This window comes from Trematomus bernacchii, unplaced genomic scaffold (genome assembly GCF_902827165.1).
Source record: "Trematomus bernacchii unplaced genomic scaffold, fTreBer1.1, whole genome shotgun sequence".
Taxonomy (NCBI): domain Eukaryota; kingdom Metazoa; phylum Chordata; class Actinopteri; order Perciformes; family Nototheniidae; genus Trematomus; species Trematomus bernacchii.
Window position 1 is genome coordinate 8,586,300 of NW_022987705.1, and position 24,265 is coordinate 8,610,564.

Below are 24,265 nucleotides of genomic sequence, written 5' to 3' on the forward strand. Positions count from 1 at the left end.
GGTGTTTAATATGTCTAAAGAAGTTTTGATATCTGATATAAGTTTGGAGTCACTTGGTAACATGACATGGTAGCCTATGTGTTTTTTTAATTTTATTTAAGTAGCCCTTTTAATAAACATTCCCTAATTACTTTTATTTACAACAGAGTATTTTGGACTTTAGAATTGCTACTTGTGTTTTACATTTGTAGTCAATCAGAGAATATGTATTAAGCATAACATAGGGTGCATTTAATGGTACATTTATTTAAGTTTTGGATGATCTAAATTTGAAATCAGTGTTGGAAAACTATTTTACTTGAATCCATTAAATCATGGTCACTATGGCAACGAAGTTTTTTTTTTACTACGTCACTACCGGTAGAATTCGGGACGCCAGGATGTGCGCTGCTCGATGAATGAAACTGAACGGCAAACTTGATTCATTCATTCAACTTCCCGAAGTAATTTGGCAGTGTTTGTCCAGCATTACACGCTAGCTTACCATACCAGGTAAGGATACCAACACCTTGTAGCTTAGTGAGCTAATGCTAGCTTGTTGGCTAGTTGCCTGGCGTGTTTACATTGTTGCTAGTCACTGTTAGCCATCTCATGCTAAAAATATCAACAGCAGACACTGTCAAAGTGTCTGGTGCGATTAAGGTGGCATTTGGCCGTTGTTTCTTGAATCAGCCAGCCAAAACAACACATGTTTTACAATAAGGATGGCATATTTTGCTCTATGTCTTTGATTATTAGCTACTTTCTACGTTTTGCTCAAGCAACAGCCAACAACAGTGTGGGATCCTGACACCTCTCCTTGTTTCTTTCCCCTTTCTCTGTAAGTTACGTGTGCATGTATGTTACTGTAGCTGGAAGTATTTTAGCTTGAAAGGGTGTGCACTCGTATGCGCGCGTGCATTCTTCCAGCTGTAGTGTGTGTATGTGTGTGAAGAGCCCGTTAGTGCCATGTCAGTATCAGTGATCATAAAGTGGGGAGGTCAGGAGTACTCCATCAGTTCTCTGTCTGAGGAGGACACAGTGATGGACCTGAAGCAGTCCATCAAGAGCCTGACTGGGGTTCTGCCAGAGAGACAGAAACTACTAGGACTTAAGGTCAAAGGTGAGTGGTCACAAATGTTATTTTTGCCATAAGATATCCAAACCAAGTGGACAAGATACCATAACTTTATTTTCTGTTGTGCCATCATTGCTGAATATATATAAGAAACATCTCACCTAAATGATATCAGCTTCTGATCAAACAAATCCACCACTACGTTTCCCAAGGCTTTTTTATGTTGATCCAGATTCGTAGCATAAGCTGATGTTTTACAAACCAATTTCCGAGTCTGTTAACTGCTTGAGTGTCAAAGTTCTCAACCTGTCTGTAGTTTATACATTCTATTTAGTTTAATTGTGTTTTTAAAAAAAGCTAAATGAATCTCCCTTTTCTCCTTCTGTTCTTTCTCTCTTTCATTCCTGCTTCAGGTAAACCTGCAGAAGATGAGGTGAAGCTGGGCTCTCTGAAGCTGAAGCCTAACACTAAGATCATGATGATGGGTACCAGAGAGGAGAGCCTGGTAGGTGGCAGTGTGAAAGAGAAGTTCACTGACTATACATACATATTACTAGTTTCCCAATCAACTGGCTGTGTCCCTAACAGAACAACTAACTTGGAGTTTAACCAAACCTGATAGTCATTGAGAGAGCATTTTTTCCTACCTGTTAGTTAATAGTTATGGTCACCATCTAGCTTTAATCTAATGGTCAATAAGTGGTGTGATGAATGATGATCCTGCTATTGCAGATTGTGCTTAAATTCAACAATATTGATTGTGGTACATTTTTTATAGTTGGGATAATCATGACACATATGTGACTTGTAAAAGCTGTCTAGCTTGCTATTAAAGTGAAAAATAGAGCCTGTTAAAAAAAACAAGATAGAGGACTATTATGTGAGTAATACAACATTTAATACATTTATTTAATTGTTTTATGATGGGGAGCTTATTATTTGTAATTGTCTTATTTAAGCTGGTTTGATTTCACTTAAGGATGAGTGCCATATTTTTTATGAATACTTATTTCAAAATGTTTTAACAAAACATAAAGTAAGGTTTCTTCATTATGTTTCGTGAACGCATGGATTTTGGCCCGAGTTAACTTGATATGAAAGGTTTAAATCGTCCCATGCCTAGTTGTGTCTAGGCTCCCCTTGGCTGACTGGTACACTTTAAAATGTTTTTTGTTTTGTGCAGGAAGAGGTTTTAGCCCCTCCCCCGGAGAACGATGACGTGGTCAATGACTTTGACATCGAGGAGGAGGTAATTGAAGTGGAGAACAGGTGAGCTATTCTAATGGGAATTCTATGTCTGTAAAGAAGCAAGATTTAACTTTTGAGAAAGCGCAAGGAAATATTTCTGAGAAACCAATGTTGTTTTTTTGTCTGCAGAGAGGAGAACCTGGCTAAGATCGCCCGCAGAGTGAAAGACTACAAGGTGGAGGAAATGAACCCTCCCAGAGAAGGCAAGGGGCTTCTGGTCCTGGATGTGGACTACACACTGTTCGGTGCGTTACAGTGACACCGACACTCTTTTTTTACAATATGGCTGATAAGCACCTGATTGTATGGCTTGTCTAATTATAGCATGCTAATAGTAAGAACTTTAACACTGCGTCTGCAATGTTTCTTCTTCTGACTAATTTAATATGGGTTCAATCTGCAAAAGGCTCATCAGGTGGAAACTTTTATGAACACATTTCTTACATATTGATACAAAATATGTTTTTTTGCTGAATCACTCAATATATCAGGACACTTTAAGATATATAATGCCATCACTGTTTGTATAGTTGCTCGTTTAATCCGAACACCATGTATTCATGTCTGCCTCTTTTGCGTGTTCAGATCATAAGTCGTGTGCAGAAACGGGTCAGGAGCTGATGAGACCGTACCTTCACGAGTTTCTGACGTCAGCCTACGAGGACTATGACATTGTCATCTGGTGTATGTATCTCCTTTTGTTTGAGCTTTTCTTCATTTTTTGAAGGAGGCTCTAGTTAACATATGTATGGCTGCAAAAATACTCTACAGCAGTTTCTTAAATAGTTTACTTTTTACTTTGTTTATTGAACAGTACATTTTTTCTTGCCACTGAATGCCATCAGTACAACACTACCTCAGTTTTTTGCACAGAATCTTTTGGCCGGTTGTTATTTTTGATTTCCTGTGTGTGCTCTTACCCCAAAATCTCTGCTTGCTATACATACATCTTAAATATGTGCTTTCTCTTCTCAGCTGCTACAAGTATGAAGTGGATTGATGCCAAAATGAAAGTAAGTATACCACTTGTATTTGTGCTCAAGCTACATTACTACTGCCATTACTGTACTGTACCCTTTTCTGCCAAAAGGTGGCAGTGTTAATCAATTTAACCCACAGTTTTTTGGGTTAAGAGTGGAAGAGGACATAACACTGCTGCCTGTCTGCTGTGTGTGTGTGTGTGTGTGTGTGTGTGTGTGTGTGTAGGAGCTGGGAGTAACAGACAACCCTAACTACAAGATTACATTCATGTTGGACAGTGCAGCGATGATCACGGTACATACCCCTAAGAGAGGGGTTGTGGAGGTTGGTACACACACTATAAAATGTTTGTTTCGCTGCAGTTTCACATATTCCTTATACAAAGTTATTGTTCACAGCAGAAGAAAGCATTTATATTTAGCTGTTGTATAGCTTTTTGCTCCATTAGGGATTGAGCCTTCATTTGTGCTGTATCCACAACTCCAGGTGAAGCCCCTGGGCGTGATATGGGGGAAGTATGGAGAGTTTTACAACAGGAAGAACACCATCATGTTTGACGACATCGGACGAAACTTCCTCATGAACCCACAGAACGGACTAAAGGTAGGCGGTCAGCATTATCGTCATTGTTTGACACGTACATTATGCCCATATTTGGCTGAATGTCATTGTTTGTTTGTTCGTGTGTGTGTGTGTGTTAGATCCGACCCTTCATGAAGGCCCACCTTAACAGAGAGAAGGACAGGGAACTCTATAAACTGGCTCAATACCTCAAAGAAATCGCCAAGCTCGAGGACTTCAGCGGACTCAACCACAAACACTGGGAGAGGTAAGAACACAAGTGGAACATCAAATGCTTGTTGCACCTGTTAGAAATTCCTTATACAATGAAAACAAATGTGCTAGGTAAATGGTAAAATGCCTACATAGTGTACATCCAAGACCTCCATCCAAGTGTTATATGTACTAAACATGTTTGTGTATGTTTGTAGGTACCTATCTAAGAGACAGCACCACTGAAATGGGACGGCATCCTGGGCAAAGACTTGAGATGGACGCTACCATCGCATCATCCAGTTCTCTTACACACACACACACACACAAACTTTACTTCAATCCAACACTAACCCTGCAGCCACCAACGCAGCTCAGGTCTGAGATGGGCTTCCCAATTTGGATATTTGCATGTTCTGGCCAAAATCTTGGAATTGTTTTTTGCATTCGTTACAATAATAACTGCAGTTACCACACGTCCATTTAGTGATCATAAAATACACCTGTGTGGGCTAAACAAACTACCCTTATGTTTGAGGCAACATGCAACTGTGACCAATAAAATGCTACCTGCCTATTTCAGTCAGGAGTCTAAAATACATCTTATTTGAATCTGCTTGGCCTTCAGGATGGATGGATTGGGTTTACAGCAATTTCTCTTTAGAGGTAATGTGAAGTTGCTTGGCTTTCACTCAAAAGCTAACTTTGCTCTGACTATTAATCATTTCTGCTACACCAAGCAAGAAAACACAGATGCAAATATAATTTCACCAGGGTTAAAGTCAATAAGTTGTTTCCCACACCCCTCTACAAAATTGACTGAGATGAACCATCAGAAAACACAATAATGCTAAATTCTTAATGTAATGAATGACATTTTTTTTTAAATAATAAATGTTAGTTCAACAAGAAAGATTGAACAAATAGGACATTTACTGTAGTTCATCTGGCATGGTAAATCTGACGGTATTGAGAGTAAGGGTCAAACTTATGCTACAACACAATTTGATTTATGAAATAATATGCAATAATCCTCAATGTTACTGGGGCATTAACAGCCTTGAGATTGAGACAGGTTGTATCGAAAATACTATCGGAGAAATTGGCTGTCATGCATGTTGTGAGGGAAATCTTGTATGCAGGGGTCAGTGGACCCAGGCCTGTGGGCTGGGGGGACGGGACGGGTGGACAGGGGTGTGTGCTTTTGCCCATTGTTACATGCCAGCTCTGTTACGTGCAAAGGATTGGCTCTATTTTTATTTCATGCACAATTCCTTAATACATATTTGTGAGGTTACTTCATATGTTAATTAACAAAATGAGGACAAGGTGCTCGGAATGCAAGAAACTGACAGCACATAATGTGCATTTTCCGTTCATTCTTTTTTTGTTTTTTGGTAGCTGCTTCATTATTGAAATGAATTGTGTCTTGCACTTATTGTCAATGTGGATTTTAAGTTATGGATGATGAAGAAGAGAAAGGGAAAGTGTGCCCATCTTTATGATCAAGTAGCACCTGAAGCTCTTGGAAACATCAGGGATGTGATTTATTTTCAGATTTTGTCAAGTTTACAGCTCTCTTGGACATTTAACTCCTTTTTTCATTTCATGACACGATTTCTTGAGATCTGTCTTTTTATGTTTTCCTCATCACATCCCTGACATCGTGGCTGTAAATATGACAATAAACCTTTTTTTTGTACTTAAATGGACCGTGTTGTTTATCGTTCCTTAAATCATTTAAAATAGTAGAGTATTGACAGGAAATACCACTGCATTTGTACAACAAATAATCAAAAAGTGCAGTATATTAATATGTTCATCAGTTTATTATGAAATGTTATGAAGACACATTTTAGAAACAATTCTACAATGATAGTTATAAATAAAAGTTACAAAGTGGTAAGATCTATTGATTCACTCGTGTTACAAATAATAATTGTATCCACATATGAAGTTCCATTAAGACAAATAGAGTGAGTACCAATAAATACTGTACAGGTATACATTCACTCCAAAAGCACAGCACCACTCTGTTGTGAGTAGCTTTAAAAAAATTGGAAAATAGAGATAGAAATGTTCTTGCGTCCTTGTGTTCTTGCATACTTTATGGCTTTGGTCCGGTTAAAGGGCAGTCAGCTTTTCCTTTATCCACTCTGTAGACAGAAGAAACATTATAGATCAGATCCATGTTGGTGGCATGATTTGGTATCAAATCAAATCAAATCAAATCAGGTTTTATTTATATAGCACATTTAAAAGCGATTTTTGGTCGAGCCAAAGTGCTGTACATGTAATAAAAACACATTACTACAAATCACAATAAACGACAATAAATTACAACAGATATATCTTAAAAACAAAATAAAAATAAAACACACGGAAAAGTCAGGAGTCGTGTGGTATCACTTGGATAAAACATAATCCCACCCATAAATGACTAAAACAGTTCTTACTCCCGATGGTAATAGTCTTACTTACTTGCATTGGCTCCAGTTGCTAAATACGCCTTTGGTGTATTTGTCCTGAGCTCGCACGCAAAAAACAAACCTAGGGCTTTTGACCTTGACCTGATAATTGGTGTCCTGAGTTGTGTTATTCTGCACAAAAGAAGAGAGGACACATTCAAGAGAATGAATTGTGGTTTAACTGTAAGTCAGCATATGGTTAGTGTGACTTTAATATAGTCTCATGTACATTGTGCATGTTTTGATTACCATTATGATCTCTTCACTTTCACAGCTATGATTTTTTTTGACAATCTTGACCTGGAAGTCCAAGGCAAAGAAGGTTCTGGGCACCTCCCAGGACTCGGGGTAGCTCCAGCTGAACACCTTCCCATCCCCCAGCTGCAGGTCAGGGAGTGTCTCAGGCTTCACTATAAAGGGTGAGGAGGGAGAGGAATGAGGTGGAGAAGGGTGAAACAAGCAGGGTTGCAACAGTAGGTAAAACAGAAGAACATAAGCAGCGTCGGGGGGAGTTTGGGTATACTACCAACAACTTTTTACTTTGGATGAAGTTGAATTACAGCAAAGCTAGTGTGGGGAGGAATCTAGTTTGTTTTACTAAATATATGTAGAAATAGCAGTCCTAACTCTGGATTAAAACATACCAAATTGTCAATGTATGTGATATGAAATTATAACTAAACATTATGCAAAAAAGTCACATGCCAGCTACAAATTATTATATGATCTATTGAATTCATTTAGAAATGGCAGCCCTTTTCAGAGGTATGACCTAAATTAAAAATAAACAAAACTCCACTAAAATGTTTTCAACTCAAACACAGGTTAAAAAAATTATCTAAAAGCTCAAACATAAATAACGGGCCTATATTTGTATTCGTCCGAGCAACCAAAGATGGCGAATTACAGCAGAGAAGCAATTTGTGAAACAAATCATTCCTAATAACAGTCATTTAGAGTTAAAAGTAATTTAACCACTTAAATCACTTTGCAAATATTACAAAAAGTGAAGTATTTTTAATATTCTAAATCCTTCACAACATGTTGCACATTTCTGCTCCATGCTGCGTCTTTTGAAAGCAGCATAACTCTCCACTTTGAATATAGTATTGTGATATTTGATTACACTTTACTGCACTCAGTTTCTCACAGAACTATATTTTGTGTAAATGTTGTCTTTATTTTTCATTTGTTGCAATAGCTTTTATATTTGAACTATTTCTTTTAGGTTACGTATTCTTCTTTCTGTGTCTCTTTATGCACCCCTTACACCAAAGCAAATTCCTCGTATGTGTAACCCTACTTGGTAATACAACTGATTCTGATTCTGACATGTTTAATTAAGCTACTCCCAATAAGAAAAATTATAGATGGATGAAAATAAGGCGTAAGACACAAAATACAATCACTTACCGATGTCTCTCAGGTAGAAACTCTTGCGGTAGGCCTCGAGGACAGAGAAGTTGTGGATGTAGATGGTGAGGGAGATGCTGTTCTGTTCCTCTTCAAATGGGCAGCGGTTCTCCTTGCAGTGAATCCCTGATCCATCAGCATCCAGCTCACAGGGAATCCTCACTGAACCACTAGATTGAAGACAAGCTGGTTGGAACAATACTATCTAAAACAGGAAACATGTCCTATTCCTGATTGAAATGAGCACAGATCATTAGGATGAGTGTTGTGTGAGAAATGACGTCCTCACCGTTCTACTTTCACCAGGAGCACGGCGGCGTTGGTTCTGTGCTGCGTTCTGTTCCAGGAGCAGTGGAAAGAGCCGTTATAGTTCACTGCTACACACTGGATTTCACCTGGAGGAACAGAAACACAGTTAGCACTCTGAGTCCCTCTCTTTGTGTTAAATAATATTGTGAAGACTTTATCTCTATGTGTTGCATTGAGAGCACTTTATATTGAAGGTCCCAGCATAACAACCATTAAATCATTGCAAACTTAAATTCAGGACATTTATTATATGACTGCGAACAAGCCATCAAACTGAGCCGCCTCACTATATTTCACATTTTGTTCAAGCAAATGGAAAAGTAATTTTTATCTGGAGTACACAATACTTTTGTGGACTAGGAGCAACACGTTTGGTGTCTTCTCTGACAATATGGTGATGGGTGTGAAACATAAAGCCAGCCTATTGTGTCAACTTTGGTTTGGTTAATTTATTCCGAAGTAATTTGATCAAAGTATCAACATTAATGTAACACTGCTGTCTTGCTCTTTTCTTCCTCTTTATGTCAGTTGTTTTCCCTTCCCATCATCACTCTGCTACTCCTTTCATCCAGTTTGTTTTTACATGTTCCCCACTCCTCAAGGTAAATGTCTGTTGCCTGTCTGTTTTTATAATAATATTTTCTTCCTCTGGCATTCTCTTCTTACAGTATCTCAGCTCTTCGCTGACATCCATAACATATCTCACATAAAATGCATACTGTATCTCGGTCTGTTTTATGTTTTTTTAAATGTTTTTTTTTCTCCTTGCTGCCATACTCCATCTGTCTTATCTTACCCTTTCCAGGGGATTTTTCCAGTATCACAGTCTTGTTTTCTAGTTGGACCAGGATCACGGTGTGGTTGAGGTATTCTCCGTTCTGTCTGAGGTGACATGAGTAATTTCCTCCAGCCACCTCCTTCACCAGCACCTTGATGTTGTTTCCCAGCAGACCTGCCACTATTTCACCTAAAACAAGGACATAGGTCAAGGGTTAGGGTTAGGGTTACCATGGTTGGTTATTGGCTAATGGTTACACAAGCCAAAAAATCGTTATGACATCATAAAGTGGCCAACATCTGATCAGCTCATTTTCAGACAGGTTTTTATATAAATGGATCAGGACAGAAAGTGAACAACATTTTTTTCCTGAAACTTTCAGAATCTCTTTACACAGAGGGGACACATGTTTATAAAAGACATGAAATAGTGGATTTTGCATGATAGGTGACCTTTAAAAGTATCAGTCTTTGTAGAAGTATAACTAAAAGTAGTAAAAGTTGTTTTACCGTCTTTCTTCCAAACCACATCTTGGTTTTCATAAGCTCCTCCACAGCTCACAGTAACGTTCACCTGCCTGCTCACACCTTTAGACCTCTTCAGCACCAGAACTAATTCAATCAAAGACACACACATTCATACAGGTTTGGATCAACATTTACTGTATGAAAGGCAAAGAGAAAAATCGAGAGGAAGATTAATAGTCAGTAGAGAAAGGAGGAGTTACCAACCATTATCCATCAGAGTCTCTACTTCGTCTGCGTCACTGTCAGAGCTGGCGTAGCAAAGACCAGCATACAGGACCACGAGGAACAGTGCACGCATCTGGAAGAAAAGGTAATAAGGTAAGTGGAATCAAACTTGTATGAGTGTTTTATTGCCTTTGTTTGGGAGATGTACATGAACAGAGGAAAATGTATTTGCTTGAACCTCAACTGCTCAGCTGACTTTGATAACAAACTGTTTTTCACCACCAGGCTAAAAAATATGATTTCACCTAGAACTACAGTATAATAAAGGTTGTTTTCATAGTTTCTGATAGGTTTATATTCTAATTATACAACTAAAGCGAAATTAAGTTACAAAGTTAATTAATTGTTACAAAGTACAATATATATGTGTGAAGAGAAAATGTATTTGGTTTCCCAAAAAGGAAATTCCAACAAAGCAGTGGTGCTGAACTGGTTTTCCTTGTGATACCTTAAAACGAAATATGTCTGCTTGTGTCAAGCTGTTTGAGTTTTTATTTTAATATTTAGGATGCTGATGAAAAGATACTAGCGAGTACAGTTATTAATTAACTGGTAACTCTAAAATGCCTTTGCATAAGTAACTACACGGAATAAACTGAAACGTTGACTCTAATTAAATGTATTATGTCAACAAATGTCACATAAGTGTATTAGGATAGTTGCAAGCAGTAATGTTAAGTTTAAATAGGTTCAATTTAATATTATTGCTTTCAACAAACCTAATACAGTTATGTGAAATCTGTTGACATAATACATTTTAGAGTCAACGTTTTTCAGTGTAGTTAATGATGTTGTGTTCCCATTGAGTGTTTAAGGTGTGACTTATTTCTTTCTAAAGAGTAAAATGCTAATGTGTGAAACAGGTGTTAATCTCAGAACACATACATAATACATGTACAAGAAACTAACATAGATAACAGAGATAAGTACATGAGATCTTACCTTGACAACTGGACTTGACCCAAAACGTTCACTGCAATCAGACCTGATGAGGATGCCAGAGAGGAAGGTTCAGTTTGTCTGAATCAACTCCTCATGCTGTGGCTGTATTTATGCGACAGAAGCAGAACGAAGTTGAACGATTTGAAAACCCCCAAGAGGAACTCTCTCACAAATATGGTTATGCGTGTGTGTGTGTGTGTGTGTGTGTGTGTGTGTGTGTGTGTGTGTGGTGTGTGTGTGTGTGTGTGTGTGTGTGTGTGTGTGTGTGTGTGTGTGTGTGTGTGTGTGTGTGTGTGTGTGTGTGTGTGTGTGTGTACCAGAGCTGACCATGTTAGATCCTTGTCCATCATTTGGAAAAGGAACAGTTTAAATAATTATGAAGCAAAATAACATGTCATGATATTTCTTCGCCCATCACACTGTTTTCCATCTCGTGATTTAGGCAAGGCAAGGCAAGTTTATTTATATAGCACCTTTCAACACAAGGCAATTCAAGGTGCTTTACAAAAATGAAAGACATTCAGACAAAGGCATTTAAAAACAGTCATTGAAAAGAAAAGATAATAAAAGGCAATCATGAGAAAGATGCAGCAAATCCAATTCATTCAAAATCATATTCCCATGAGAAATTGTGTGAATGGTTTTGCAGCCACAAAAACCATTGTGGGGGAAGTCATGAACAACAAAAGAGACAGAAACCTCTAAGAAAGGGAACTGGAAAAGCTCTGGAATTTGCACATGACAGTGGTGCGGCTCAAACAGGTACCTTGGAAAAATGGTCATGAGAGTTCTGAGGAACAGCAACAAGAAAGAAAAAGTTGGACGGGTGAAACCTCCATTCAAGTGGAAAAGGGAATGGAAACACTAGGATGAAATAAAGATGAAAACGGTTTAATAAAAATCACAAGAGGGCAATTTAGATAAGGGTTGTGAACAAAATGTTTCTTTGCCTATATAGAAAACCAAGTGACGTGCGCAGAGTGATATGGAGGATTGTCCATCATTCATTCAGCTTCGGTCTTAACCACTCACATTTTACTACGCCACTGAAGGTATCTCTGCAGCAGACCATTTCCTAGAAGTAAACCTCTAATGTATTTATAGTAATAGAGATTCAACTTAGCTGTGCGCTTGTTAAAAAGGGTAATAGATTACTTTCCCTCAGCGTTTGTGTGCTATGTGGTTTCAACAAAATGTCCTTTGTATTCATAGATTCATTTTTAGTATGTTGTCACTTTACTTCTTCTTGGCACTACCTTTGATACCATAGACATGTCCCAAACTTCACTCTGAAAAAAAACCAGAAAACTTCCAACACACCTGACTGACACTGAATCATAATCCCACCATAAAAGCTTCCATACTGAAATGTGTCAAAACACAACAGAGAAATATGACGTTGAGACCTCGATCAGGTGAAAGGTGGAGGTATTTCCCAAAGAAGCCACAATTAAAGAGGCCACTGTGAGGGCTCGAGATGAAATGCCACACTGACCTTATAATGTATCCACTTCCCCTCTTCACTCATGACCTTTCACGTTTAATAGCATGAAAGTGGATCATTAAATCTTCTTCCACATGGTTGACTGAGAAGCCTTGTTTAAAAGTGATATGATTTACTGCAGAAAGCCTGTTTGCTGTCAGGTCTCTTTCTCATTATATCATTGATTTAAAGGACATTTGTGTTTTTGCTCAGCTGGCAGAACTTCTCTAAAACACAATGCTAACAGTGTCTTATTTCCCCTAGAACATGCATCACAGGGATTTCTTTTTAAAGGAATGTTCCATGTTCTGTCAGGCTGGAATAAGCCACAATTAAAAGAAGGTAGTAAGAGGAAGTTGGAAAAAGGAAAAGAGGAAATCAAAGGAAAGGTGAAGCTGTTCTGCTGAGTATATTTACTGTGAAAAAAAGATGTCCTGATCAGCTCGGATAATATTAACACCCAATATATAAGCTAATCAGGGATTCATTGGGTTCAGTCAATGTATCGATCATGGGTTTTAAAGACTGAAAGCAGGGAGAAACAGCTATCTGACCTTGTTTAAAGGTAAATAAATCCACAAAATGGTACCTTGGGTACGCCGAGACATACGTGGATTCGGGCGATCACCTGTCGAGGAGATATTTTATCTGAAAGTTCATCAAAGTTGAACTCCATGCGAAGCAAAGATGTACATTTCCTGAAAATGTTTCTTACAAATATGTCCTGAAAGGTGACAATTGTTATTTAATTTATGGAATTCATAACCATTTGTTTCACTGTGTTATGGGGTTGCTTCTTCATCAATTGTGAAACTGCAATAGTTTTAACAATACGTATGGGTGAAAACTGGAATTAAAAAGACATTGTGACACAAAGCCATGATTTCTTTCACACTTCTACGAGAAAACATAAAAGCTTTTCCAAGCAAATAATGAGACAAGAGATCGAGGAATAGAAACAATTATCCATTTTAATTAAAAACATTCTATTTTGAATCAAAATATGCAACTGTGTTTCCAATGTTCCATCCTTTTACCACATGTTTAAGTGTTGCCACGCACACACACACACACACACTAATGTTTATTACATGATTGCTCTGATTGTTCCGTGAAGCAGAGTGAAATAAAGCGTTTTAATCCAGCAGCAGCTCGGTAACACACCTCATGCCCCCCCCCCACAACACACACATGTTTAATACGAGCGCCTTTTCTTTACAGCATAGTGAACTGACTTGATCCCCAAGTGAAGTGTGTTCTTGATTTGATGCACATATAACTAAAAATGGTCTGAAAAAACCGTCACGATTGTTAAACTATATTTCTTCCTTTCTTTCTGTCCTGCCCATGTTGAGTTCTATTGAAATGCAAATGTATTTCTGATTGTTGGATGTATAACCCTGTAGCCTCATAAACAGAGTTCTGCTGACCGGGAGCCGTTTGCTTTGCCAGAGAGCAGAACTTGAATGGATACTGAAACACAGAAACATCTCGGACATCATCGGTGTCGCTAAGAAAACCCTTTACGCCATCTGATAGGGTTCTCTTTCTGCTGTTGTTTGGTTTCCATAGGAACAGTTAAAAAGACTTCAAAAAGGTCAACATTTCAACGTGTAAAACCAAAAAGGAAGAGTCTTTTCTCAATTCAAGAGTCCTTTAGCTCCGGCAGACAGCCAACCTCTGCCCAAAAACAGAAGAGGAAAAGAGAAGAGAAGAGGATAAGAGAAGAGAGGAGAAGAGAAAAATCTGAATCAACTTTCATTCTTTGTTTCTCCCTTGTTTTATACTCCCAGCCCGTTCCAGGCGGCCATGTTGGGGCGAGTTAATTCTCCACAGGCGTGGGCTCTTGCGGCAGTTCGGCTCCTTCCTCCCCTGCTGGCCCAGAGGCCTCTGGTGTGTGTCCTGGTGTGTGTCCTGGTGTGTGTCCTGGTGTGTGTCCTGGTGTGTGTCCTGGTGTTAACAGTGGCTCGGGCTGCGGCGGCTGGCTGAGGATGACCTGCACCACGTAGTCCCTGGAGATGTTGAGCTGGTCCAAGCGCAGCCTGTCCGTCAGCGGCCGGCCGGAGAAGAACCAGCGTTGGGTCGCAGCGGGAATGCCCTCCTGGTTTAGGAGACGGCGCTTCATCATGCCCACTGTGTCCGTGGAGCGGACCACCAGCCGCAGGTCGCGACCCGTGGAGAGCCGGAGCCGAAGCAGGCACTCTCCCCCTGATCCGGCCTCACTGGCGCTGCCCGTGGAGGGGTCCGCGGCCCCGGAGTCGGGGTCCGACCCGTCAGGCTCGTCGGAGCGCTCCTCAATCATGTTGACGGGAGGAGAGAGGCAGTAGACCGGCAGCTGGTACCGGTTCCCCAGCTCATCGTAACACTCAGTCAGAGCTCCTGGAGGGAAGGAAACATGCCAACACTTAATTAAAACAATTTCAAGTTTGGTTAACAGTTTTCAGTCAGTTGTGAAAATATGTAATTCTTCAGTTTCATTGAGATTGTGGAGGGACACAAAAACATTTTCTATTCAAGTTTTATTTATACATTTGCAATCTATTTATCCCATTAAAAAGTAAACCACACGTTAGAAAAAGGTGAAACATTGCCAGGTTACTTTATGATTTAACCTGCTGCAGTTTTTACCAAATCTAAATTTTATGGAATGTGATATTGTAGGATTAATATGTGCACTACTACTAGAAAGTACAAACTTTTATCTGCAGCGTACTGTAAACTGCATACACATTTAAACAAACCTGTGTGCATGCAGGTATATTTAGTACACTGGGTGAATAATTGACCACTAAAATCTGAGCATTACAGGTGAACCATCAACTTTTCCCTTAATCTTTCACTTTAAAATGAACTGGATAAGTCATGCTTGATAAATAGTTGGCATTTATGTCGTATTTAAATGACTCTGTTCCTGTGTTGACCAAGCCAAAACCTGACCTCATATTTACATTTCACTCAGGAATATGAAATGGAGAAATGAAAGTAAGTCTCAACTGAACACAAAGACATGTATGGAGTGAAAGCGGGAGAAAAGCGAATGTTATGCGTCTAATGCCCTTAAGACTAATGATGTCACTGTTGACCAACTGTGATTCAGACACAGAGTTGGTGGAGAGAGGGGGAAATAAGATATAGTGAAGAGGTCATAATATATCAGGAAAAAAAAAAAAAAAATTCCACAAACAGAAACAAAGAACAATGATATTCGCAGGGGGGGACCCCAAAGGTCCTCAAGGGGATTTTAAACAAGTCCCCCCAAACAAGGGCTTGATGTCAACTCTTTCATACCTGAAAAGTACTTCTATTGTGGTAATAAGCCTTTTGTTTTTGAACTGTTGAAGTTCAAGTGAGGGTCTTTTATCTAAATTAATGTTTGTCGCATCCAAGAGTTTGCCAAACAAGTCACACAATGCTGATAAAGACCTTCGTTGCAAAGGAAATTATATGGCATTATTCCTGAGTTTTGGTGACTTCGCACACCAGCACACACACGCCTCCAGGTAAGATCGCTGCCCCCCCCAAATGGGCTCTCTCTTTAAAGTCTCCCAGGGCAATCATTTTTCCTAAATACTGATTTTCAGCTTTTTATCTGGAGCATACACTCGAAAAACTTTCTTGGACCTTTCTCAGAAAATTTTGCCACAGCTTCCACCAAACGGAGCTTTTACTGTAATACACAGTTATGAGTAAAATAAAAAAAAACACTTGTCTTTTCTCGTAATGGCTTTTTAAAAGGTGATCTACCTTGGAGCCAAAACTAATTAAAGACCAGGGTAAAAAACTGTCCCCTCAAAAGCAATAAGTCATTTTGTAGTGAGACTGAGATGAGTCCTCAGCCCACAGGATGTTGTTCTCTGGTCTCTAGATGACGAATGCCGTGGTCAAGGTGAGGACATTAAGCCAATGTTAGGCCTCAGGACAGTCTCACCAAAGTGGATGTGAGAGCGAGAAATTGAGGCTTCATTTTGATTGTTTATAGAAATGAAACGGTACTAATGTGGATAACAAGTGGGCTATTATTGTCACAGCACTCACCAATAACCACTTGGCGTGAAAATAAATACAGAAGTTATATCAACACCAAAACAACATCCGTCCTCTCTTAGCGTGAGCAAAACATATGTAGGCAAACTCTTTTAACAAATGGGAACAAATAATTTGCAAATGTGACAATTAGTAAGCATGTTTTTAATCTCTCCGCTTCTGGCACTTACATAACTGAAATAACTGAAATACAAATGACAAATGTTTTAAGGTCTAGTTGAAATCATCACCCCTCTTTTTTGTAGTCTGAAATTGTCAATAAATGTGTGCAAGTACTTTAAATCCCTTCCTGTAACAATGACAAATGAGCAAAGACAGCCAAATATGGGGAAGCTATCTTAGCCATTAGCCAAAGACACAGAAGCTAATCTAAATGTAATGGTACACATGGGTCACTGACTTTCTTTAAATATGTTGCTATGTCTGTATATCTCACTTGCTTTTTTTCCCTGGTGGCTCCACTTAAGTCCTTCTGACTTCTGCTGCAGGAAGCTAATGGTTTCCAGGTGCTGCTAATGCCTTCAGTTGTGGGATTTCATTAAACATTGAGTTTAGATTGAATAAACCTCCCAAGAGAGGGGTTAAAGCCGTGCACCTAATTTAAGGGATTTCATCGTTTGATCAAAGCTGGAAAACATTTGTAAACATAAAAAGTATGTGTTGCTGATGTGCTGCATTGCATAACCCCAAGAACCTGTACTGGTTATGGCTCAAACAGAGGACATTTCAAATGTGCATTGGTGAACATGATATTTTTATTTTTTGCAGGTTGGATGGATGCCGACATGTTGACAAACTGATGCAAATGATTCCCATTTTTATGCTTCACAGAGTCACTTTGGAGGACCGCAGATCAAGTTGGTCTCCAATCCAATTATATGCACTGAAAAACGAGCCCATCAGCCGATGCATCTCCAATGAGTCAAAAGTCTCCGTTAGGAATGCAGTGGGATCTAAATACTCACTTCTATTTCCTGAATGGCACAAAAACAAAGTCTGCACTATAAGCCAATACATTTTCGTACTGTAATGGAGCTTTTTTTAATTTATGTAAGCTTTTAGAAGTGGTGGATCATTGACTGCTTCTAAAAAGCTGATATTTAACCAAATAGTCCTACAGTGAAACAGCATGTTCCCCATTCTAGCAGCTTTATTCACAGGGTGGCAATGGCAGATGATCAGCTCACCACTTTGGTCCAGACTACTGCAAACTATTGGATAGATTGCATATGCCATGTCATTTGACTGCCAAGAAATCTCTTTTTGGTGATACCCTGTTTTTTTCCTGTTGCGCCATCATCAAGTCAAACATATGATTTGTCCAAGACTTTGTTTTGTCCAAAGGTATTTCCATCCGCCTCAGTTGTATTTTGTGTTAAGTTCTGATTAGCAAACATTAGCATGCTAACATGGGAAACATTACACCAGCTTAGCATCAATGTTAGCCATTGCATTGTGAGAATGTTAGCCTACTGAGGGCACTACGTCCATATCTTAATCTGTCTATGTTTTTTCTGCAAAGCACTGTGAACTGTGCTTACATACCTAATTGGAACTGGAATGACAAAAGCATAAAAAGACATACACTTGTGGGTAATACAAATATCTAAGTAATCTGTCTGCTATTAGTACTGAGTTCTGGAGAAGTGAAGTGGTGACATCAGGCTTGGGGAATCCACAGCTGCAGCCCAGCGGGATCTGATCTGACCCGTCCAAACTACTAAAGGCAATGGAGCAGGACCATACATGCCTATGTTTACATTCACAAAAAGCCTATTGTCACTGATATACACCCAAATCATTTTCAGGTAGAGCTTACCTTGAGAGTTAATGTCCCTGTTGACGTACTGGGTTGGGCACAAAATTGGCACATCACCATGGCATGTCCAGAGTGAAATATCACAATGGACAATAATGATCATTGTTTAGTGGGTTCAGATCCTTTCATGGGATATTTATAGGCTAGATGTTTTTATACTGTGCTCTCTGCCTCCTCTCTCCTCGGGACATAAACAGGACATTTATGCACAATCCAGTGAGATTAGGCCTACCACCACTTTTTACTTTTAACTCCAATACACAATTCTGATGCAGTATTGCAAAGGATAAAAGGTATGAGTTCAATACCCAGGTATGTGTATGAATTAAAACAAGATTAGATGATGAGCAGTTAGGCAATTCATTTGGCAGCCCTGCCACCAGTGTAAAGGCAATATGACCATGAGGTGAAAGGAATTAGGAATCAAAAGAATGACGCACATCCACAAATAGAAAGCCTGTACAAGCAGATGATAATTTATGTGTGAAGATGTTGGGTTTGAATCGGAGCCAATTATATTGATTTGTTCTATCTGAATGGTCTCCAGTACGTTTTTCAAAGTTGCATTCCCTTTATTGGTATCTGAGTGTCTTTCAAAAGACCAAGTGTATGCCAACTTAAATGTATTATTTATTGATTCCTAATGCAGTATATAACTCCTAATAGTCTAAACTCTACAATGTGGTCATTGAGATACACTTAAGAGTCTCAGCATCAGCATACTGTAAATGACTGGAGTTGATTCATTAAACACTCACGTACTGTGCACAGACGCCACCAGCCCAAACAGACGGCAGACTTTACTTCCTGTTTATGAAACTTTAACACCAGATGACACTTGAAACTACAGGGGATGTATACAATACTTCCTGAGGAAGCTGTCTTACATATTTCTTCTCAAATCTTTTGTTGTAACCTATAAACATATATAAAAAGAGCTGATATTTACTGGGCCCCCCCATAGGTAAAGGAAGCGGTCTGGTGGCAGAAATGTGTGTCTGACTGACAGAGCCATTTCACAATCTTTGCTTTGCTCTTTGAAGGCCCATAGAGGCATTGCCCTCATTACTTTATATGTTCACTTACTTGCTGCTTCTTATTTCTGTTCCATGGATGGATACTTATTAGGTTGTCTTCATAAACATGTGCAATCTCTCTATTTAATGTGTTACTTTTTTACTTTTGTCTGGAGTGTCCATTTGCTGAAACATTGTAAATGTACGCTGCTGTGGGACGAATAAAGGACTTCTGATTCTGATTAACTTGAGATACACATAAAAACTACAAGATCTGCAGCTTTCAGTTAAGACTTGTGAAACTCTTACAGCCGAGTTTGAGTCTCTCTAGGCAATTTGGGAAAAGGGAGTTGAAATACTTGAAGTGGTAATCATCCTCTGCCCTGCACAAAGGCCCCACAGCGGTATTTGAAAGAGAGTACAACAAACATGAGCTATTTAATACGTTTTTCCTCTTATGTCATACCAACTTATCTGTATTTGAAAAACTGTCCTAACAACTATATTTTCTATGGCATACTAAAACTTTAAAATGTCAATAACGGTCTATAATATATCCCTTTTTGTTCTGTATTGTGTCTGTACTATACCGTCTTATTTATACCTGATCGACAGCACTATAGATCAGGTATAAATGAGACGGCATTCATGTTTTTGTAATGTTTATACTGCCTTATACGGATCACAGTGTCAGATGTATATATTTATATTTATACTTGATATCACTCTGCACTTTCCTACTTCTTTTGCACTTCTCGTTAGATACTAACTGCACTCAATCACAATTAAGTCTAATCTAATCTAATCTTATTTGCTACATCCTTCACAGTGGCAATGTGCCTTACCGTGAGGCAGTGTGATGCTGGCCCCATCGAGGATGGCCTGAGCCAGCAGGTGGTCGCTGCTTTCAAAGGCGCTGGCCGCGGCCCGCAGAGCATCCCAGATCTCTTTCCGGCCCTCGAATGCTGGCGCCGTATCCCAGAACTCATCTCTCTTGCTGCGCAGCTGGCCTTCAGTCATCGGGTAGTCACTTTTCCATTTAGGCCGCTCTCTCTTCAGGGGCTGGTTACGCCCTAGAGCCACTGGGAGGGAGAGGAAAGCAGAGATGGAGAGAAAAGAAAGATAGGAGGGTGGAGGGAAGATGGAGGAGAAGAACCAGAGGGGAAAGATAGAAACACTCGTATGAGTGTGAGGTAAATCAAACGGATGTGAGGAAAGAAATAACATTGGGATTGGTAGAGGAGAGGGAAGGGTGGAGAAGTAGAAGAAGAAGGGATAACCAGGACAACATAAGTAAAACAGAAACAAATGGGGATGTAGGGAAGAGAAAGTAGACACAAAGTGTAAGATAGAGAGAGGTGGGAGGATGAAAATGAGAAGTTAGAATAATGAGTAAAAGAAAAAGAGGGAAGAAGGATTTATTTGAAACAAAGCATCAGATAAGATTTCTCTTGTTAGATGACAGATTAAACATGAGCTAGCATGTGACATATACATGGAGCTCACACAGACTAAGCAGAACTGAAGCAAGACGTGTTGTGTTACTCAACCCAGATACAAGGTTAGGGTTATAGCATCTAACAGCGCTCCATCTGCAGCAGAATAGCTGATGAATAACACCATCTGGATCAACACTGAAGGGGGCGACAGGTAAAGGAAGGTGTGTGTGTGTGTGTGTGTGTGTGTGTGTGTGTGTGTGTGTGTGTGTGTGTGTGTGTGTGTGTGTGTAACACGGAGACATAAGAGAGGAGAGAATGACGGATCAAGGTGTTTAGTTACACCTGCTGCTGGTACACATGTACTCTGATGATCACATGGCACAGTCTGATAACAACCTTCAACTGACTGTTTATAGTAAATAAGAGCTCTGACTGACTGACTGTTTACGCTGACTTTCTTTCCTATTTGGTTGTGTATATTTTCATAGTTAACCGTTATAAAATATTTACACTGCATTTTTGTTTTATTACCAGAAGGGACAGAGGGCAAATGAAGTTAAAACTTCAGGTGTGCTTGTTGGAAACATTGCAGCAGTAAACTCAAACCAATACCAATACATTTAATGATGATTTTTTTTCTTCTGACTATTGTTTTCTTGATCAATTTCTTATATCAGAAAACAATGAGAACATATCCATCATAATTTCTCAAGATCAAAGGTGATGTCTGCCATTTTTGCATAAAAAAATGACTTCGATATTTATTTATTTTAATTATTCTAATTGAATAGTTCATCTCACAGCTCTCATGAACCACACATGTGGTTTTGTAGAAATAAGCAGCTGCTCACACTAGCTAAACAGAATATGTACATTAAACATGTTCTGCAGGCAGTTTATTAACAGTAATCTGCTAAAAAATACCTTCCTTTATTTATGAATATGTACCTATGTGTTATCACCAACTTGACTGCTTTTTCATAGACCAACAACCTGCATTAGCCTACTTTCCAGCTCAAAATATACTAATTTACTTATAAATGCTAGCCCACTTGCCTGTCTTTCAGGAATTCTCAGAAATCCTAAGGGCTGCATGTGGGCCACTTGTGTGAAAGTACATGTGAACCAAGCAACCTTAGTTATGAGACCTGCTTCGGTGAAAACAGATAAATGTGCATGTGTTGTGGTCTTATTGCATTGTTTCTGTCCTCATCAAGGAAAGGTGTCAAGTAACAGCTGCTTGTCTGCATGTGTTTTAACACTGCGTAGCTTCTTGTTACTACACACACACTCCGTCACAGATGAAGGGATCTCTGAAACCTGTTTATGTGACATCTAGACTTCAAGGAAGACAGGGAACAAATTGTCAAAACGGATGTAGAGCCACAGAGGAAGACATTAAGGAAACCAGGCTATATCTCAGCATCACTAAAGTGCTCAGTCCCCACCCCCAACCCAGCTCCGTCTCCCAATGTGTGATTAAAAAAAACTTACTGTTCAGAAGTGAAACCCCTTTTCAGATCAGACAATCAGGAAACCACAGTAAAAAGTTATCGACAGCACCATGTTAAAACAAATCTCTACAAAACATGGCCTTGTTGTTCAGATTAAAAAAATCTCAAAGCATCTTTCTTTCCTCCATGTATCCATCAGTGTCTCCTATTTAAATGTCCACACTACTAAACACTATGCTGGTTTTTGCACCACGGTACATCCTCCATATTTAATGCACCTTTTGATGGTTTTAACCCAAGTTGTAGTTTAACCAGTAGTAACAAATAGTGGACCCTAAACATATATTTGTAGATGGGGTACATCATGCCCCATTACCTTAGGTATTGCACACAAAAAATAGGCCTTAAAATGAAGCTTATTCGTTGCAGTATTTTATAGTTTGATATTACTGTTCTGCTCCCAGTGGATGGACAGCATGGTGCTTGTAGCTCTTGGGCCTTGTTCAAATAACCGCAGATATATATAACACACTTCCTTTATCATAAAGCTGAAGCACCCTTTAAGTTTTGACACCTCCTCCTCTTTTCTCCCCAACACTTCCCAGCAGTAAACAAGAGCCAACAGAACAAAACAGTAATTGAAAAGCAAAAGCCTAACATTGGTCGATTTGGTGGAGCATGCTTTAGGATAACAGTCAGGACATCATTAAAATCCGACTGCATCACTCCCTTGCATGCCAGAGCCGTCTGTGACCCATATTTGTTATGCAGAAAAAGCTAGCAAGCTAACTGGGCTATTTTAGCCGAGTAGCTCAGTAAAAAAAAACAAAGAACAAAGGGAGGCAGCGTCGCACAGTAAATTATCCCCCAGTTTATAAAGTAGCGACGAGGCGTAATTTCTCGCTTCAAGGCCCCGCTGTTTGGAGCGAGATACCCGGGAGGGCTGCCATGTCTGTCTCCGGCTGTCTGGCTCGGGTATAAAGGAAAACTCCAGCACAGGACAACATGCAAAAACCCTGCAGGACCCCCTCTAAAAAACGTGTTTGTACTAAATGACGCGCAGTACGTTACCTCCAGTGCCGTCCGAGTTCTCGTTTAAGCTGCCCGAGGAGTCGTGGTGGCTCCCGACACAGCCACCCATGGATGTTTCGGCAGAGCAGCCCGGGCTAGGTAGCTCTCCCCCCGGCCCACAGCTAGAGCTACATCTACCAGCCCCCCTTTCTCTCCTCTCTTCCCCCTCCCCTTCACTTCTCTCCTTTCCTCTCTCCACGTTACCTCCTTCCCTCCTTCTTTCCCTTCTTCCTCTCAGCACTGGCGGTGCGAAGCAGGCATCCTCTTCATCTTCCTCATCTTCCTCTGCGGGGAGAAGAAAGAGAGACACATCGTTACAAGGTGACCGAGGGAGAGGGGGAGAAAGGAGGAAGAGAGAACAAAGGGGAAGTGCACTGTAAAAAGAAGAAGATGCCGTCTCCTCTGGGGCAGCATATGTTAACTTAAGACATCAGAATATGTTGATGATAATGTGTTTTGACACCCCTGTTACATTTTGTGTTCAGGGAAGGTGTTTCCTGTCCTGAAGAGTCAAGTAATGATATCCTTATAATCGTGAATGTCAAGGAAGCCCCCTGCTTATGTAAAGCAATAGGCAAGGTCATGCATTTTATTCTATTCTACTGTCTGTACTCTACTCTATTCAATTATATTCTGTTATACTCTATTCTACTTTACTTTACTTAACTCTATTCTGTTCTACTCTACTTTACTCTATTATATTATGTTCTACTCTATCCTACTTTACTCTATTATATTCTACTCTAGTATTTTCTATTCCACTCTTTTCTATTCCATTACATTCTATTCTGTTCTGTTCTATTATGCTATACTCTGCACTATTCTACTGTACTCTATTGTGCTCTATTAAACTCTACTCTATTCTATCATATTCTATTGCTGGGAATGAATGTAGAATCTGCATGGGTTAGATTCAGCAGTAGTTTGGGGGTTTTACGACAAACTACTGAAATACTGGTGAGTTGGAAGGTGGAGAGAATTAAGGAGGCATGGGGCTCAGAAGAGGAGGAGAGGGTGGAACACACACACACACACGTTTGTTCCATAGGTACATCACATTTCACTACACACAATGAAATAGTGGTATATATTTTCTAAAGCATAGTATTTTAGTGGTTGGACTTGATATTTGTTTTGCAGGGATGAATGTGATTTTACATTGTGGAATGACAGTTATTTATGGCACTTACTCATTGCTTCATAGTCGGATCACATTT

The 24,265-nt window shown here is 39.5% G+C and overlaps 3 protein-coding genes across 3 annotated transcripts; 1 reads left to right on the plus strand and 2 right to left on the minus strand.

The window, feature by feature from the left end:
• The first annotated feature begins 373 nt into the window (after positions 1–373).
• Positions 374–5,768, plus strand: ublcp1 (ubiquitin-like domain containing CTD phosphatase 1). Its single transcript, XM_034140141.1, has 11 exons — positions 374–492; positions 826–1,102; positions 1,471–1,562; positions 2,241–2,326; positions 2,435–2,550; positions 2,891–2,989; positions 3,281–3,318; positions 3,512–3,610; positions 3,773–3,889; positions 3,988–4,115; positions 4,279–5,768. The coding sequence occupies exons 2-11, from the start codon at positions 949–951 to the stop codon at positions 4,304–4,306; spliced, it is 957 nt and encodes a 318-aa protein (XP_033996032.1). The 5' UTR covers positions 374–492; positions 826–948; the 3' UTR covers positions 4,307–5,768.
• Positions 5,769–5,886: 118 nt separating this feature from the next.
• il12bb (interleukin 12B, b) lies at positions 5,887–10,802 on the minus strand. The gene is made up of 9 exons (XM_034140142.1): positions 10,723–10,802; positions 9,760–9,853; positions 9,538–9,639; positions 9,047–9,217; positions 8,231–8,336; positions 7,942–8,111; positions 6,778–6,938; positions 6,542–6,660; positions 5,887–6,216 (listed from the first exon to the last, which is right to left on the minus strand). The coding sequence occupies exons 2-9, from the start codon at positions 9,851–9,853 to the stop codon at positions 6,168–6,170; spliced, it is 972 nt and encodes a 323-aa protein (XP_033996033.1). The 5' UTR covers positions 10,723–10,802; the 3' UTR covers positions 5,887–6,167.
• Positions 10,803–13,155: 2,353 nt separating this feature from the next.
• ubtd2 (ubiquitin domain containing 2) lies at positions 13,156–23,379 on the minus strand. The gene is made up of 3 exons (XM_034140143.1): positions 23,049–23,379; positions 19,930–20,166; positions 13,156–14,584 (listed from the first exon to the last, which is right to left on the minus strand). The coding sequence occupies exons 1-3, from the start codon at positions 23,116–23,118 to the stop codon at positions 14,028–14,030; spliced, it is 864 nt and encodes a 287-aa protein (XP_033996034.1). The 5' UTR covers positions 23,119–23,379; the 3' UTR covers positions 13,156–14,027.
• Positions 23,380–24,265: the final 886 nt, after the last annotated feature.